At 36.4% G+C, this 20079-nt stretch overlaps 1 protein-coding gene across 5 annotated transcripts in view; it reads right to left on the minus strand.

The window, feature by feature from the left end:
• The window catches only part of AFF2 (ALF transcription elongation factor 2), a 483479-nt gene that overhangs the window by 127855 nt on the left and 335545 nt on the right, over positions 1–20079 (minus strand). For 3 of the 5 annotated variants that reach the window (XM_084788922.1, XM_084788918.1, XM_084788919.1), the window contains exons 5-6: positions 19747–19783; positions 19415–19466 (exon numbers count right to left, since the gene is read on the minus strand). In XM_084788922.1, the coding sequence (XP_084645048.1) occupies positions 19415–19466; positions 19747–19783 (89 nt within the window). The remainder of the gene's footprint in view (positions 1–19414; positions 19467–19746; positions 19784–20079) is intronic. The other 2 variants (XM_084788921.1, XM_084788920.1) reach the window with 1 other exon arrangement.

Raw genomic sequence — 20079 nt, forward strand, 5'->3', positions numbered from 1 at the left:
CATGATTCTTTTCAGAGTGAGTTAAGAATCTCATAAGAAGTAGAAAAATTTATTTAAAGCATGATGGAGTCCTGGCTGCTAGCGGGTTGTAAATTGTCCTATTTTAAACATCTGAACTGGGAACACTTAAAATAAAAGGGCATATTTCATCAGCATTCATGTAGTTTTCCCCTTGACTTTTTCCAATGTTTCACCATCACCAGATGAGAGAGAGCTTGTCAAGAAAAGTTGCAGTTAAGGGTAGCTAGTGATGGCTAAATGTAATTGACTCGTTACTATTTTGTTTTACTTTTGTTGGAAATAATGAAACTATTACACGGACAACCATCATCTTGCTTGTAAATATATGTCCAGCTCTGATAGTAAGAAACATAACATTTGATCTGATTTATAAAACAATCCTTATAAACTTATCTTTATGTTTTATTTGATTCTATTAGCCTAAGGTAGGACACTGGAATAGATAATGATGAAAAATAAATTCACTTCTGCTGTAGTACTTGCAGAATTTGTAGGACTTAACTTCAAATAACAATACATAGGTTCCCAGAGCAAATAATGTCATCTACATTAACCACACCCTTTTAACACTCTAAGTTTTAAAACAGAAATTGCATATGCAAATAAGCCTTTAATTTTCTACAGATCCAGAGTCATTTACTTGGTTATCCAACAATTAGCACGGGGTATTGTTGTAAAAGGACAGATCAGTTGCCCATTTAAAGATGATCTGCTTAACTTTGAAGCAGGCCAACTAGAAGCATGAAAGGCACTGATTTCTCAACTTGAATCTCTTTGAATAAAATAATCATTGTTGATCACACAGAAGATGCTAGTGCTTTGCTCCCAGTGTACTGGACTTTCACCAAGCACTCAGTATAGTGCATATACACTTTTGAGACTTTGTTTGCTACTGACACTGATCAATTTATTTCTTTCTCTTGGCTTCCCTCAAATCTCAGCCATTGTGAAAAGAATACAAAATTAGGAACTTCTACCTCAAGGCCATGCCCATTTGGGGCTGATTTGACAATGGAACTTTAACTTAAAGCAAGTAAGAAGTTCCAACTTCTGAGAATATGACTGCTACTTTTTCTTTGTAGATGAAAATATTTGTGTCTCCTGTAGTCTCTTGTTTGCTCCCATTGTCTTCTCTTCCTTGTGGATAAAGATATACCATCAAGAGGAGGCACTGTTGACAGTCAATGGTGTTCTTACTGTGTGAAAAGTGAGTTTAGATAGATTGGGTGTGTGATTGTTGCCTACTTTTGTGCATTATTTTCCAAACTTGAGGACAGAGGGTACAGTCTTATAAATGACAATTTCACCCCAGCCTTATAGCATTTTATATTTCTATTTTCTTTATTTTATGGATTATGCTTGTACTATGAAGTTTTATAATTAAACATGTCAGTTTAGAGAGAAAATAATATTTTAAAATGTTTATAAAATGCATAAAGTAGTCATAATTACACACAAAAATCCACATAAAATAAAAAGTTAATCCCAGAAAGGTAATTTTCAATATTTGCTTTCTCCCACAATAAACAGTAGCTGTAATAGTCCAATCTAACTTTAGCCACTAGGCAATTTCTATCTACATATTCACAAGATGCATATTCCTATTTTGAATTAACGTCAGGAGTGAGACCTAAGGAAAATATTTAATTGGCAGTCAGCTAATCAGAACTCATCTCATCTCTTCTTTTTTGTTTTTGTTTTTTTGAGACAGGCTTTCTCTGTGTAGCCTTTGCTGTCCTGGACTTGCTTTGTAGACCTGGCTGGACTCAAAATCACAGAGATCCTCCTGCCTCTGCCTCCCTCAGTATTGGGATTATAAGCATGCAACACTGCACCCGGCTTCATCTCATCACTTCTACAGATAAATATCATAGGTGTTTTTCTATCCAATCAACTATCTACTGTCAAGCTTCAGATATAACTGAGGTAACAAGAAAAATTATGAATTGCTTCTATATCGTATTCATTATTGGGAATTTTTCAATAATAAGGTTTAAGTCGATAAAATAATTAAAATGATAACTAAGTGGAGTAACATGTACACAAAACCATCTTTGCTATAAATATGTAGATTAGAATATCAGCTATCTCCCATCCTCAAAATAGGAGAGTGTCAAAAAAAAAAAAAGTGCTGAAATGAAGGACACACATTCTTGGTCTGATTAAAATGAAGATTTGGGTGCACAGACAGAATTATAAAGGCTCTGGATTGTTTTTGCTGACAGAGCCAGGCACACACTGAACATCACAAAGAGATGGGAAACTGGTAGCTCTGATTTTGTGCAGTGCAGCAGTATCTCAAACATTTCAAATGATCTTCTTACTTGTGGCGCTTTTCTTAGTTTCAAATAACCCATTTCCACTGAGAGTAGGGGAAGGCAGGTCTGAGCCGGTCTGGGTGGCTGCAGCATGTCGAGTGGAGAAGACATAATTTGAAGTGGGCAACCATGTGTTAAGATTTGAGAGTTGACTTCATTACTACATGTTCAATAATACCAGCATTCAAAACGGTCTCAAAAGTCACCAGGATAATAGCACTATTATCTTCCTAGGCAGTATCCAATATAAAAACCTGCTAAGCACATCTCGTCCTAAGTACAACTCGTCTCTGGTTTTAGAAAAGGTGGCAGTAAATTATCTCCGGAGAATGTAGAGTAAGAATGCTGCATTCTTTTTCTATTTGGCCTGCTTTTCTCCCTAGTGAGGGAAGATGATCCAGAGCCAACCACCCAGGAGACAATGGACGGTGGCGGGTGGTCTGGCAGGGAGGGAGAAAGAGAAAGAAAGGAAGAGAAACAGCAACAGCCTGTTTATAAAAGAAATCATCTGGGAAAAACTTGGTGGGATTTCAGATCACCCTCCATGTTCGTACAAAAATGAAGCTCCTTGAATTTTGTAGCAAATTTCACACATCTACTTCAACAAAATCTTTTAAAGCAGATTTCTGATCTGTGGGACAACTAGAGGAAAGGTGGAGTGAAGGTGGCAAGACACAAATCAATGAGCACTCTGGGAGGATCATGAAGTAAGGCACGCACACCATGTGCAGAGAGAACTCTAAAAGGTGCACTTACTACCATTGGTATGGACCAAACTATTCCACAGAATTTCAGTAGGTATTCTGGGGAAAATCCTATGGCTGAATCAGGATTGAGAAACACCTCACATTTTACACCCTGGACGTCAGTCAGTGGACATTAGCATATTAAAGGCACAAAGAATTCCTACTGTGAAAAGGCTTGTTAGGTTTTTGTTTAACCCACTGCTTCCCAAATATGTTGTATCAAAAACTTCTTTTGGAGGGAAGGAGAAAAGCAAAAAATCAAATAATATCCCAATGTAGACATTTCCTGGCAGAACACTTAGCAAGTATTAATGTAGGTGTTTCATCTCTAAACTAATTTTGTCTTGAGCATAGACATAACTCACTGTGAAATGAGGTTATTTCTTTCCCTCTGATTTTACTTGCCTCAAATATTCAGATCATGGGTATGGCATAAATGAGACCACAGATCCAGAGCTTCCAAAGAAAGAATTTGATATTAATAATGCATGGTTCCAAAAGCAATAGAAAACCTTCCGCATTAATTAATAGACAAGGATCAGTGTTCTCACTTTTCTAAATAGCACCCAAACAACACAAGCATAAAACCTTTTTATTTTACTCACAGATAAATTTAAAGAAGATAAATTTGGGAAGGGGGTAATAACTGAGAAAACTCCATTTATAAAGTCTGAAATGAGCTTTTTATAAATAACTCCCCCTCCATCAACCTTTATATAACCAATTAAAAGACATTTTCACCATATTTTCAATCTGGATTCCAAATGGAAATGTAAAAACATCTGTTAAGCCTAGCTCTAGGGGTGAGGGCTTTAAGTGCCTGGATTTATTTTAGGGGCAGAGATACAAGTTTCTCCAAGAAATCTTATAAAAGCAGAGAATAAAAGCAGCCAATCTCAGTAGCACAAGAGTATTCCTGCCTGATTTGACCCTCTCTCCAACAAAGATTGAACGTATTTGCTTTAAAAATGATACTAGCCATCACTCAATGTAAGATATTATTGCAGAAGAGCAAGGCATGTCTGCTGTCTTCAAGAGGCACTTACAGCTCCCTGGCAGAGAGACATCAAATGATGCTGCATAACCTAGCCTTGCAGTGGCAGTTTGTTCAGTTCAAAATGATGACTCCAGGAAGCCTTTGTGCCTTGGCTACAAGGACTCTTTAGGGAGGGTTTGATTTTGAGAGATGACATAACACCTTCCCCATAACTGATCTCTGTGTGTTTTACAGTGGCTGCCATATTCTGCACACTCAAATTACATCCCATCTCAAATGGTTGCCCTGAAATCGGCTCTAATTTTCTCAGTAATTTATTGTTCGATTTCTCAGCCCATGCTATGTGTTGATGAGCCAGGCAAACTTAAGAAGGGACTGAAGGATTAGGTTCCCATGAGAACAAGAACAAGGCCTTGTTTGATTGACTGCTGCTGAAATAGGGCATTTCACTAATTATGAATGAGCATTACGGAACTACCTCTAAGGCAGCCTGTGGCATCTCCATCTCTATTTGTGTTAACAAAAGCTGGTTGACTATAAATAATTACTATTAATGATGAAGAAACTATAAGCCATGGACTGTATATTTTTATAAGTTTGCTTTTTTATCTTATACAAGCAAGCATCAATTTACACAATAGATTTGTTTCTGGAAACTGCATGTAGATTGATGTTTTGGAAATTAAGCTATATTGTAAATACATGAGATGAGATTAGAATGTAGAGGAAACCTGTGGCAAATCATTTTCAAATTGAAGGGTTCCTTTTAAGGGTGAAAAATGATTTTTCTATATATTTGGAAATATACGCCAGAATCTTTGTGACAGCTTTGTGTCAAGTGGGAAAACATCCATATTCAGCTTTTCTTTTTTTCTCCCACATACATTTATGCATGATGATTCAATGACAAACATCATGCAATCAATCTATAACATAATAGGATGGACACATGCATGTATACTTTCTCAACTTTTTTCAAACATATTTGCCACAATTCATCTACTTTATTGCTTACTTTATATTAAAAACAGTGGAATTCTACTTATAGGAAGCTATGCTTCATAATCTTTGTATCCATGGACCATTGCCTTCTTGGAATTAAAGTAAGAGTCTTGTGTTGTATATTAAAACTTGAGAAGCTACTTAATGGCTTTAAAGCAAAAGTGTTCTTAAATGTTTGCAAAGTGTGTAATAAAGCATCTCATCTATCATCTTTCTCTCTTGGTGAACAGACTTCATCACTTTTTTCCTACATTGAATTAAAAGACAAAAAACCTTAATTTAGATATGATTGGAAAAGCTGCGTTACTTTAGTACAGACCTATAATTTTTACTGAGAGCAATAGAAAGGTACCTGCTTAAGAACAGCTATTATTCTATCATATTTTAATGGGGCCTTTAGGAAGTTTAACAGAAAAGAACATGAAAATTTGTTTATTTACACTAGCATACTTATTCCACTTATGGCTTAAGGCTCATAATAAAGCTGTCAGTAGTGAATGCACTGGGTGTGAAATGCCAAGCTATATGGTAGGCTGGAAAGATTTAATTGAACCTCTTTTGATTCCACTCTACAATGTTAATTTATGTCACATTCAGAATCAAATTGCTAAGACATTTCTTTGCTCAAAATCATTATCTTGTAAAACCACTTTAGACCTTTACTTAATATGCCACTTAGCTAAATTCCTTACTGTGTACTTTTCCTAGCAATAGAAAATATCCTATTGGGCCTAAAGAAAACATGCTAAAACACACACAAATATTTTTAAACAGTGTACATTTACTTTATGGTAATAGGCTCTTTACTGAGTACTTAGGAATAAGGGAAATAGCACCTTAGTGGATTATCTTTCATAGTTCACTCAGCAATGTGTTTACTATGTCAGTTACAATTATGTACTGATACATTTTGATATACAGTGTGTTCAACAATGTGTGTCTTTTGAGATTCCATTCTTATTTTTAAAACCTATTTAAATATTACTTTATCTTTCCTCCCAGCAAAAAGAGAGCTTATTTCTCAGGGGACTCATAGTCAAGCCTGATAATAATTAAAGGCAGAATTGGAAATGTCTTTTTGACCAAGGAAACAGGAATAGATATGTTGAATCAGGAATAATATGCCCAGGCAAGAGGATAGATTGTTTATTTCACAGAATGAAACTTTATTTGCACTTTTTATTCAGCTCATTTCCCATATGCATTCAAAGACCTAAAAATTTACAAAATAATTCTGCTTGGCTCATTAGAAATCTGGCAACACTCGTATGATATTTCAAATGTAGTCATTCACAAATATATGTACCAAGCAATAAATTATGGCTCACAAATGATCAGAGCAGTGGGTTTAGAACACAATGCTGTGGGCCAGTCATATTGTTTCCCTCCATTGTTTTCTCTTTTCTTCCTGTGTAATCTCTGAGGAAGTATGGCCACTATCCAGCACAATTGAGTTCAAGTAGACTCTGGATTTGGAAATTGTATGAGCACTCAGGAAAGACAGGTTAAAAGGGCTATTTTGAAGTCAGTCAAACACAGGAAAAATGATAGATTCATTGTTATGAACTGTAAAAATTTGACATTCAATTCATGAATTTTGCCTGTTAAAGAGGAAAGCATGAGTGATAGCAGTGAATGCATACCACTGGGCTGCAACTAGTTTATTTGATAATGAATAAGAAACATGCAAAATCAAGTGTAGCATTTAATATGTCTTATGTTTTAATTTTTAACACAACCAGGAAATAAGAGTAAAATGTCACTATGATAATGTGCTCTAATGATGTCTAAGAATAAGAAGGTGTTAAGCACCAAAAACGTATGAATGTATTTAAGATACTTCTAGTTTTCATTAATATAAACCAAGCTACTCCTCTCAAAGTACTCTCCTACCACCAGTGCATGGGAATTTCCAAAGGTCTACTCCTCATCCACAACTATTTCCAAGAAGCTTAATTTGCTTGATATTTGTTGTATGTAGAAGTATGTTAACTTTCTTAACATTTCTACTCTGAAATTGTTCCTTTCTGAGAGTTAGGAACATACAACAAACACTTGTTACTGACATGTCAGAAAAGAAAAGAGAGCAAGAAAGTATACGGGAAGGAAAGAAAAGGATGAAGAAATGGACAAGAGGAGAGAGAGGTGAGGGGTTAAAGCAGAGCTTCTCAACCTGTGGGTCATGACCCTTTTGGGAATTTAATGACCCTTTCACAGGGGTTATCTAAGACCACTAGAAAACACAGGTATTTATATTGTGGTTCATAGCAGTAGAAAAACTGCAGTTATGATGTATCTATGAAAATAATTTTCTGGTTGGGGTCAGCACAACATGAGTAAACTGTATTAAAGGATCACAGCATCAAGAAGGTTGAGAATCCCTGGTCTAAAGAAACAAACACATTTTGACATGGAAACAGGGAATCACAGATGCACTCACAAATCATTGCAAAGCCCACCATGCCATGCTGGCGTTGGGACAGAAAGGTACAATGAAACCCCTAAAATTACCATTGTCCTAGTTCTTCATCTTCTTGAGAAGTAAGATGCATCATATTTCTTGTCTCATTTCTCTGACTTAAAAAAGTCATAGGATTCATGTATTTATGCTAACAGGGCCACCAATAACTGTGTGTGCTCTTGAACTAAAAATCTGTCAATGTTCTTCTCTGATTTGTACAACTACCCAGATGCCTAGACACAGCAACCTATGCCTTGATTGTAGCTTCCATTTACATCTTAGCGTTAATGAGGTTTGCCTGGGGTATACCTCCAGTAGTATATTCTCTGACTCTCTTTACATCTCTACTATGCATCTTGGCTTCCTGCCACCCTGAATACTGAACACCATAGCTCTTTCTCAATAGCATAAATTGAGCTAAAGTTGATTTAAATTTCATGGAGAAAATATCTTTGCTTTAAACTGAAGCCAGTCATCTTTTAACACTTAAAAAAATCCATCCATATATAATCTTTGTCTTGTCTCCTTAATAGACTTAACATTATAATTAATTAACATATGGATTATTTTCATTAAGGGTCAGTCCTTGGTAATTGCACGCCACTTTTATTCAAAGTTCACAGCAGCAATGTACTTCTACATTTCTTAGAGATTCTGTCAGGGTTTAATTTTCAAGGTACAGTTACCATAGTAACAACCTGGAATTTTAATCTACTAGTAAAGGGCAAGTCAGGTCACTTTTTAGGTCCTCTTCAATCTCAGAAATAAAAAACACCATGAAAAAGGATGAAGACAAAAGCAGACCCAACCTGAAATATCATGAACTTGTATGAACTATATGATTTTTTGAAAGTTTTTAGATTATTCTGCAAGTGCTTGAAGCATCATTACATTAAATAATGATTCAACAAGTTTAACAAAGTTTGAATGTGTACTCTTTATGAGACATGCTTAAATATAGTATACCCTATATTTGTAAACTGTTTGTCATAGTGCATGGAATTTAACAGGTGACCAGAAGAGTTAGCATATTGGTGATATACAGTTTATTTTCTCTATTTTTATACTATACGATCTATACAAGTTACTTTCTGTGAATTTAGAAGGACCTTTCCAGTATTCAGATAGCTTAGAGAATTTCTAGATGTTGTAATCATAGACTGCTTTATTTTTTTCCCTTCTGAAAAACCTAGGAATACTCCATATGGTTACAACATTGAAGCATCTACTTTGTATTTTTTCAAATGTAGGCAACATTTTGCAGAATCAAGTAAGTTAAAAAGCTAGGTAATGATCCACTTGGACTTTAGAGCAGCTTGATAAATATGTATCTATTCATATTTTTTATACATGAATATCCAGTTACACCAGCACCATTTGTTGAAGAAGTATCCATAGGTGTGTGGGTTATTTCTATATCTTCATTTGATCCTTTGATCCACCAATCTGATTCTATGCCAGTATCATGCAGTTTTTATTACTGTTGCTCTATAGTACAGATTGAAATCAGAGATAGAGATACCTCCAGAAGATCTTTATTGTATAAGATTGTTTTTAGCTATTCTGGGTTTTTTTATACTTTTCTGTATGAAGTTTAGAATTGTTCTTTTAAGGTCTATAAAGAATCTGGTTGGTATTTTGATGAGAATTTCATTGAACCTGAAGACTGCTTTTGGTAAGATGGCCATTTTTACTATGTTAATCCTACCAATCCATGAGCATGGGAGATCTTTCCATCTTCTGTGCTTGTTTTATCCCCACTCCCCTTTAAGTCTCTTGGCAACATCCTTGCAAATGTCAATCAGATTGGGACTTGTTCTTTTTGTGCTTATTGTAAATAGAAAAGGGTGAACCACAAAGACAGGCATTTCTCTGATTTCTCGACTTATTTCCAGTTGTAATTGTGCATCTGTGGTACTTTAGCAGCACTACTCCCTATTCAAAGGCTTTTAGCAGCTCTAAAAATGTGTCAAGAGTTTGACATTTGAACATGACATTCCCAATAATGTCACTGCAGCAAAACTTCTGGCTAGGTCTGAGATGCTTGATAAGATGGGAAAACAGAACCAATAGCCTAGAAGTTCTTTGAGAAAATCAACAAGATAGACAAACCCTTAGCCAAACTAACTAAAGGGCAGAGAGACAGTACCCAAAGAACTAGCTTTCACTTTTGTTGGTTCCTTGAATTGTTCTCTTTGTTTCTAATCTATTGATTTTTAGCCCTGAGTTTGATTATTTCCAGCCATCTACACCTCTTGGGTATGTCTGCTTCTTTTTTCTCCCCTAGGACCTTCACTTGTGCCATTAAGTTGCTTGTATGAGATGTCTCTAATTTCTTTATTAAGGCACTTAGTGCTGCTTTCATTGTGTTCGATAAACATGGGTGTGTATTTGCTACCCTGTGGAATCTCTACACCCATAACTTGCCAAAATAACACTTTACTACATGTCATATCTTTCATGAAGGAGCCAGGCCTAAGAGGAAAAAGAAAGATGAGTATGAGGGGTGGAAGGTAGTGATTTAGTGGACTATAATTTTCCTAGCTGCATTCGCACTAGAGACAACTTCCTGAGCAGAACACCAACAGCACAGGCTCTAAGATAAACAATTAATAAATGGGACCTCATGAAACTGCAAAGCTTCTGTAAGGTTAATAGAACAAAATGACAGTTCACAGACTGCGACAAGATCTTCACCATCCCTACATCTGGCAAAGGGCTAATATCCAGAATATATAAACAATGAAAGAAATTAAGCATCATCAAAACAATCCAATTAAAAAATGGGGTACATTGCTAAACAGAATTCTCAGCAGAGGACTATCGAAGACTTCTTAAAGAAATGTTCAACACCCTTAGTTATCAGGGAAATCAAAAGGACTCTGACATTGCATCTTACACTTATCATAATTACTAAGATTAAAAAAAAAAAACTCAAGTGACAGCACATGCTGGTGAGGATGTGGAGAAAAGGGAACATTCCTCCATTGCTGGTGGGAGTGCAAACTTGTACAAAAGATGCTTCATGACACAAGAACATTTACTTAACTATGTTCATAGCAGCTTTATTTGTAGTAGATAGAACCTAGAATGTCCCTCATCTGAAGAATGGATAAAGAAACGGTGGGACATTTACATAATGGAATACTACTCAGCTATTAGGAACAAGGAACTCATGAAAATTGCAGGCAAATGGATGGATCTGGAAAATATCACCCAGAGTGAGGTAACCCAGACCCAGAAAGACAACCATGATTTGTACTCACTTATAAGCACATATTACCCACATAACATACAATAACTATATCAAAATTCACAGGCCCTAGGGAGAATTGTTAATTCTCATTCAGAATGGCTAATAGAATAGGCATTGGAACCTGTTGAAGAGAGGGAACAGGATGGGAGACTACCATAGATATGATCTGACAAATTCCACTCACAGCCAAACTTTTGGGGAATAGATGGACTCAAAGGGGACAGGAGCCTTCGGAGACTGATGCACCAACCAAGGACCATGCATGGAGAGGGCCTAGACTCTCCACTCAGTTGTAGCCAATAGGCAGCCCAGTCTCCCTATGTGTCCTCTAGTAAAGGAAACAGAGTCTGTCTCCAATGTGAACTCTGTTGCCTGCACTTCTGTCACTTCCCTCATTCAAGGCTGCCTTGACAGGCAGTGGAGAAGGATGCAGGCAGTCCTGAAGAGGATGGATAGTGTCAGATCACTTGGTAAGGAAGGAGGGCTCCCCCTTTCTGCGGACTAGGGGAAGGGAGTGGGAGGCAGGGGAGAGCAAAGGAGGGTGAGACCAGGGATGTAAAACACTGAAGCCATCTGACCATAGCCTTTTTTTTTGGTTGGGAGACTTTTGATGACTGCTTCTATTTCCTTAGCGGATATAGGACTATTTAATTTGTTTATCTGATCTTGGTTTAACTTTTATATGTGTAAATCTATTAAGAAAAGTGTCTATTTCATTTAGATTTTCAAATTTTGTGGCATACAGGCTTTTCAAGTAAGACCTAATGATTCTTTGGATTTCCTCCTTATCTATTGTTATGATTCCCTTATCATTGCTGATTTTGTTGATTTGAATAGTGTACGGAAGATAGTTCTTGTCATCTGTCTGGTCTCAGTTGGGTCTTCTCTTCCTCCTCTTTGTCCTTTTCTTTAATTTCTAGAAATGATCCATATGGTATGCCTACTCTGCTGCCATGTTTATTCACCTAGGGCTCGAAGACTTAATAGAATTCAGATTGAGGAGTTCTGGACTTGTAATCATCTGGGAAATCTGGAAAAAGGTAATGTATTCTAATGAGCAAACCTTGTCTTCACTTCTAGTCCTGGCTATTCCTTAGGTGGGAGAATTTGAGCACACATCTTGCCCTCCTATGTCTGGTCTCTTCCCACCTCTTTTACCCCTCATGTTAATGCTTTCTATTTTTTCTATTTTATTTTTTATTTAAGTAATTTATTAAGATTACATCTCAATTGTTATCCCCTCACTTGTATCTTCCTGTTCCCCTCTCCCTCCATCACCCTTTCCCCTCTCCTAAGTTTGGGACAGAAGGGGATCTCCTCCCCCACCATATGGTCACAGGCTACCAGGTCTCATCCTCATAGCCTGCTTATCCTTCTACCAGTCTTGTGACAGAACTGCTCTAATTGCTCACAGACGGCTAAGAGAGTGCATGGAAATGCTTTGAAATTATCAATCACAAGGCACATGGAAAGCATCTCTGATGGCTGTGTTTTACAATCTAGTAAGTGGAAAGGGGTGCATGTGTGTCCACATTCATTTTACTAGATCATACAGCATTATAAGGCATTCATATTCTGAAACATAGCATGTTTGTGCATGTATGCAAACATGTGTGTGTTATAACAGCACTCTCTAATTATTCTGCTAAAATTATTTTAAATTTTGTCTTGTATTAATTCCATGTGTTCTAACAGTAATATTTACTTCAGTCTACTTATAGTTCAAAACACTGATGGAAACTCTAAAATATGCCACTGTAGTTGTTACAGATGGGAATTTTTTCTAAGTCTACCATGAGGATATAAAGCAACTTCCCAATGATCAAACAGGTTGCTAGGCATCAAAGGCAATGGTTAAACATCTCATAAAAGCAAGTCCATGTACTAGTTCTATATTTGTTTTGCTTTAATATGAAAAAAGAGAGATTTCCAGAGAGCAATGTTGTTTGCATCACATGCCATAACACTTCATCTTATATGGATTTTTCATGATGATGTAAGTCCCTTGCAGGCATAGATCCTTCAGCTTCACTGTAGGGGACATTTTACAGTCTCAGTGATAAAATCTGTGTGCAGTCTCTGAGATGAGGAAGAATCTGCCTCCAGAGTTTCCACATTAGCATGCATAGTATAAACAGTAGAGGGGAGACTGAACTCAGCAGTGTTATGTAGAATCCTGATTTCAATTCAATTGGTGGCTGTTATATAGGTCTGAATTGAGATTATGCCTAATTCTAGGATATGAATTATACCCGGCTTCAACTGGCTACTTCCATAGTGCTCAAAGCTAGGCCTTAATATTAAAAGAGCACATGTTTGCAATCAGTCCCACGTTTACCCTATTCAAGAGTGGCTTCAGGTAACTTACTCTGAGCTTTGGTTTTTGCTTTTGTAGTGATGAGCAACTCCACAGGGTTGCTGTACATAAGAAAAATGAATGGAAAGGCCTGGAACATATTAGATACTCCATTAGTATGAATTAGTTGAGTTATTATTGTCTAATTTTACTTAGACTGTGAGATTCTTGAGAGAAAGATGTGCAGCATTTAGCCTGAGTCACACTATCTGGCCCAGAGATTTGCACATAGTAGGTGTTAGCATTCTGCTTCAGTCTGCCTACTTGTGATGTCACTGCTTACGTGTTATGGGTGCGTGACCCTGCCCAGGGCCATATGAAAGACAGACCCTCCATGTGTGCGCTCTCTCTCTCTCCTCTACCTATTCTATCCTTACTTTCTCTCTCTCTCCATCTTCTTCTCTCTCTCTCTAGGGTACCTCTACCCCCCTTTCCTTCTCCCTCCCCATGCTCACTTAATAAACCTCATATAATATAATATCTGTTGTCTGGCATCTTATTATCTTATCATCTTATTTTCTTTTTATTAATCATAACAGTAGGTGCTGAACATATTTGTTGGAAGAAATGAAAACCTTAAGGGATGAATGGATGGATAGACGAATGAATGAACGCAAATCAAATAGACAAGTTACCCAACTTTTTTCAGAGAAATTAAAAAAAAACATTTTTCTAATTATATAGGTATCTCAAAATCCATCTAAAATACTCAAATGTTAATATAGTGTTGGAACTATGAACAACACCATATAAATCAAATGTAATCTCTCAACTATATTAAGTAAGTAAAAAGATGTCTGATGTTGGAAGTAGATGACTCTAGCTCCTTTTAAGGGAGCCTCAGGTCTCAGTCTTGGCACCCATCAAGCCACAACAGCTTCTGCATGCCTTGATGTGAACCCTCCAAATGCCAATATTGCTTGTTGAAACATTAGCCAATATACAACTCTCAATATAAAATCCTCTTGATGTCTGATTACTCTTCTTAAGGACCTCATGCTGGTTCATTTCAAACTGTGAATTACCTTTAATTCACAGCTTGAACAGACTGCCAAATTTTGTTTTCTCTGCTTCCAGGTGGCTGTCCCTGATGCAGTGGAGAACTTCCAAAAATATATTAAGTCCTTTGGAAAAGTTGGCAAGATGTGATATACAGGGCATAGAAGAGAGGTTAAAAAGGAGCTCTGGCAGGTTTTTAATTTTAGTTCAAAAAATGGAATGGTTGCAAAGACTGAAAGTCACTGAGATTACCAGATTTTTCAGGGAAGTAAGTTGTTGGGTTAACTCAAAGTGATGATTAGCATTGCTAAATTTCAAGTACCAAAGCACATATTTTGATTAAGAATTAATCTGATTAAGAAAATAACACTTTCCTACTACAACACAGCCATTTTGCTACCAAATTACATCCAAGTAACAGACCAAATATCTACTTAGGAGAGAACATCTGAAATTGCTAGAGAATGTGGGTTATTGCTGTGCAATAAGGCAGAGCAGTTCAGAAATCTCAAATCAAACTCTCAAAGGAAACATTTTTGATGATGAAAGTTTTGGCAGGAGGATGGTCACGGCTATAATGAATGTGAGGATTTTTGTTGTTGTTAAATCGGTGAAAATTCATCTAAAAAATAATGTTTTGTTTCTATCGGTTATCGCACTCTGAAAAACACATTCTCATAAACTTGCTATTCTCTATGGTAATGAAATCTTCATAACATTTAGAGAAACTTTAGAGATGATGATAGTTGAGTTGAGTTAAATAAAGCAATTTTATCAAGTTTTGTATCTTACAAGGCAGAGGATATAATTTCTTGTGGGACTCATTTCTACCAACCAGCTCTACAAGTCTCTTTAAAGGCTTGTATCAGGACGCAGAGGCCAATATGCACCCCCACCCCTGCTTCTTTTCCTCTCTTTCTTAAATTTTTTTTTAATAAGGTCAGTCTCGTTTGGCTCAGGTTTAGCCTCAAACCTCAATAATTTGATCCTCTTGTTTTTACATCCCATGTTCTGTGATTATGTACCAATAAGCCTAAACAAAAGGTCAAATTGTTGTATCAAATTCCTGAACCTATCAGATAACGTGTAAAAGGACAACCCACTCTTGAAGGAAGTGAGGAAGATTTTAACACACACAAACACACACACACACACACACACACACACACACACACACACGCACTTAGCCTACATTTAGATTATTTTATCTGAAAGACAGTTACTCTCTGTAGCCCAAATGTCCTTCTGAGATAAAGGTGCATGGTTAATTTATCTTCCAAGTGGTCTGCATAAGCTTTAAAGACAAATACTGGACTATAGCTTCAGAGTGACTGATAAGATCATCCTGAAAGGTGTTATCAGAAATACAATGGGCATTATTTAATGTTTCTGCCATTCATGTACTAGCATAGTTTCCTTGCTTACTACCTAGAACTACTTGCATGAAATTTGCTCATGCCATAAACATATTAACTATGCTTATGGAAACTGTGGCTGGATATATTAAATCTGACCTCACATGGCCTATCATCAATTCTCTGGATTCATGGCTGTATTTTCAAACACACAGTCAAACACTATAAGTAGAGGTATTGGTTTTATGGCAAGGAAAACGCATCATGATTACATCTAAATTTATATTGGGGCTTGTATAGAAACTATCCAGACACTGTCAATAGCATGCCTTAAAACACAGAGTTGCCTGGATAGGAGGGGCTCTGAATGGTTTCCAGGTGGGCAGAGTGCAAATGCTAATAACCAAGTTTAACAACTTGGTATTTAGAGTTGCTATCTTCTCATCAGTACTCACAAAACAATAGAGTTTAAAGGCTAACTGAATGGACACTGATGGGTTCGTGGAAGATATCTATAACTCTTCTCCAGGCAACTGAGTATATCTCATCTGCTGTTAGTGTTGTTTTTAAATGCATCCCAAAATTCAAATATAAAGATGCAAGTAAAAATGTTGTAGTGGCAAGTACTTGATGTATCACGATCAATTTGATGAAACCATGGAGAGAAAACACAAGTTTTGTTACCTCCTTTATTGGCCCTTCGTGGGTTTCTTAAGAATGTAAAAAAAAAAAAAAATTATCTGGTGTATCCAGTAAGAGCCTGAATTTAGTAACTGTTATGTACAGAATGCACATGACATTTGTGCTCAAACATACAATTTGTATATTCCTAGGAAAAATAATTAGACTTTTTGACATTCATACTTTTTCCTTTTGGGGGAACACAAACCATTTATAGAGGAGATTAGAAACTATTGGATGTAGAAGATCTGAGGAAGGTCATGTTAAAGAGTATAACTCAGTCTCACAGAGGACAAAGAATGGCAGTGGAGGCGAATGGCAGGGGAGGCAGCTGACAGCAGGTTTTTCATCCTTCTAGAAATTATTAAGGATTAAAGTAAAAGACCCTTTTATGTAGTTAAGTTTAATTTCTAAAGAGTGTGCTTATATTTGGAGTCTAAAAAAAGCTTTTGTGGGCGGACACATATGTGTATACACATTTGCTCATTTAGTTGCCTAAATTCCATATAATGGACTTTGTATACTTTAAAATAAAGATAAATTACACTGTGGTTTAAATTTGTGTCTTCTCCATCCAGTGTTTTTCACCAATACCATGACTGCCATGGAACAGAGACGCCTAAATTCACCCAGTCATATTCTCTTATCTCATGAAAATTTACAGATTCAATTGGAGCAGGTAAGAGCCCTATGTATATATCAACAAAGTAGGAAAATACTTATTTCTCCAGAAGGCCACTTAAGGGCTTGGGTTTGCTTAAGGAAAGAGTAGCAAATATTAAGAACAAATAGGGAGCCTGAGTAATTACAAGCCTGAACTCAGACCCACTGAGTGATCACTGGATTGGTGCCCATGTGTACGGACGGTTCTTGTAAGGAATCAGCACTTAAATGGAAGATCTACATCTTGTCAAGCAGATAAAGCAAACCAAGCTCAGGACATGAGTAGATTATCTTCACAGTATTTAAGAGATTCTTTTTCCTAAGGCTCTAATCTCTCTCTACTGTACTAAGCAGTAGGCAACGTGCCTGAGACACTTGCTGGCCTTAAGTGGGTGTTTCCCATAGTCTGTTTCTCTTAGGAGTTACTTCTTACCATGTTCCAAACACTGGAAGTTGGTCTACACTCAGAATGCTCCTAATCACCCTCAGGATTACCGTGCCAAATGGACAATCTTAAAAGTTGGCTTAAGAATATACTGAGGTAAAATGTGAGAAAATAATAATGATGACTGGGCTGACAAGAATTTGAAAGCTAAAATAAAAATAATTTCATTACAACTCTCATCTTCCTGGTGTTAAATCAATATATTTCCATAATATTGGAAGTATTTGAAGTACAGTCTGGTGGACCATACTTGGAGGGGGCTCATTCATAAAACAGACTTAGAATCTTCAAGTCTTAGTAACACTTACTAGAGAGAATTTTAGTCTTACTGTCTGCACTATACACCATGCAGTAAAATGCTGGTTTTTTGGAAATGCAGCTTCCAACTTTAAGCTTCCTTGACAAGCTAGTATTAGGTGTATGTCACAGAAATATTTCAATCTGTGGCATAAGCAGCATATTCCATGATGGAATTCTAACATACATGCTTTAGGAGTAAGATCATTTTGCCATTAAAATACAAGATTACATTCTCCCTTGTTTGCAAACTTGCACTGACTTCCTGAATGTGTATTTATGTATATTATATTTTACAGGAAGAAGATGGTAATTTAGGAGTGGCATAAGGAAATAAGATTCATGGCTCATTTATAACAATAAAAAGAGCAGTTTATGTGATTGATGAACATGAAATGCACAATATCAGAGATGTTTTGACTTCTGTATTTCCATTAATGTGGCAATTACATTAAAAATGTGGATTTATTATTCCTTTTCCTTGTTTTTTCTTATACTGTAAAATTGAAGACTTCTGATTGTTAAAGTTGAGTTTTTAATTACAAGGTACGGGCCAGCTTCAAAAACTAACCAAAACAACAACAAAAAAGTACTTGTGATCAGGTCAGAGCTTTGTGCTTGAATTACTACACTGCAATAAAAATGTGGAGTGTAAGCACCATTGGCTATGTCTCAGTCTAGTTGGAGTCATTCCCAGTTTTATACAATTATTCATGATCTTCCAAAAGGTGAACAATTCACTTCAAGTGTGTCATTAGGCCACTTGTGTGCCATAAATTATTTCATTTTTAAAAATTTCAAGTACATACTATTACACAGAAATGTTAACTTCCATTTTCAATTATCAGGAAGGAAAGAAGTTATGACAGAAACACCCCCATTGATATACTCTTGGGCAAATGGATATATTTTTTTTAAAAAATCTACCATAGTTAATCTGAGGAAATTGGTTTTCTATAAACTCTTCCTCTGGTTGACATTAATAAAAAATGAAGACAGTGGAAGAGTGAATTGCAAAGCTTTAACTTCTAAACTTCATTCTGGTACTATGCCATTTTTTCCCAGTCTTCCTGGCTGTCCTTGTTTGGCTGTAATATACGGATGACAAATGATCTGCAAACAGTGGGGGCTTGGCAAGCCACATTGCCTTTCAAGCCCATTCTTTGCCCTTCCTAGTAGCTGAGGATGGCTTTTGTTTAGAATGATGTCTGTACCCAAAGTTAAATGAACCTCAATACCTCATCAAAATGTGGGGAACCAATATCTAGTTTTTTTTCACTGAAGTCACAGTTGTTTTCACGTATTGATTGTGTCTACATCATTAAATACCCAATTACTGACCGAATTCGTTTTTTACTCCTACTTGCTGACCACAGGTACTTTAATTTAAATGATTGTGTCTTTTAAAGTGAATATTTGATACACTTCTCCAGGAGATGAGAGTACAAGGTGGGATTTTGGAGAGATAAGTCTGTCCTGTAGGTGAGCCTTCATGAATGAGATTTGTGTCTTTGTAAGAGCCATTTCAGAGCAACCTCTTGCCACTTCTAACATATGAACTTTAAGAGAAAATAAGGCTATGTCAGCAGACACCATTTCTACTGGTGACTTTACCTCTGATCTCTAGAATCTAGAACTATTAGAAATCCATGTCATATGGCATGTTAGGATATATATGTTATCACAGCTGAAATGCACGAAGGGAATGCGGGCTTGATTACTGCTTTACTAACTTGAAATTAGGAGTTCATAGTCTCAAAGAAACAAAAAGCAAGGGAGCAGTAGCTCAACACTGGGTTGAAAGGCCAAATACTCACGACTTGAGTGGTACTGACTTTGTAGAAGCTCTGCTGCCTGGGTCACTCCATTCTGAATAGAAAAGACACAAACAATTACCGTTCATGCTTCTACAGTCACATGAGTATTTATAAAGAAATTACTTTCCAAACATGTGGCCCTCCCAGAGAGTTTCATACTCTTCTGTCATAATAGCAGATGAAAATAGGAACTAGAAGAGTCAATCAGAGTAACCTTTTGTTATCATCATTCTTGTTTTAATGACATTAAGGAGAAAAGAAGGAAATAGAAAGGGAAGTAAGAATATGGATGATTGGCGTAAAAAGGAAGTGGAAAAACAAAACCCACTTACTTTGTAAGGTGAATCCTGAAGTCAGATGCTGAGACTCCTGTAAGGGGGAAAACATACAACACAGACATTACTAAAATGATACAGGGGTAAGGATAGTTATCTGTTATTGTTAATGTTTACAAAAAAATCCCTGTTGACATTTACATTAGTCAAATTTCTGTGTGTGGCTGTATTTGTACCTACAAGCAGAAGCCAACTTAATATAATTAAAAGTAAGAATAATGTCTATTTGGAACTGCATGCCACATATGAACAAATGGCCCATATATAATTTAAGTGTATAACTTATTTCTTAGCTAGGCAATGATGCCTCTTAGAAAGTCAAGGGGACTT

The sequence above is a fragment of the Acomys minous genome, assembly GCF_964271855.1.
Source record: "Acomys minous genome assembly, chromosome: 7".
Taxonomy (NCBI): domain Eukaryota; kingdom Metazoa; phylum Chordata; class Mammalia; order Rodentia; family Muridae; genus Acomys; species Acomys minous.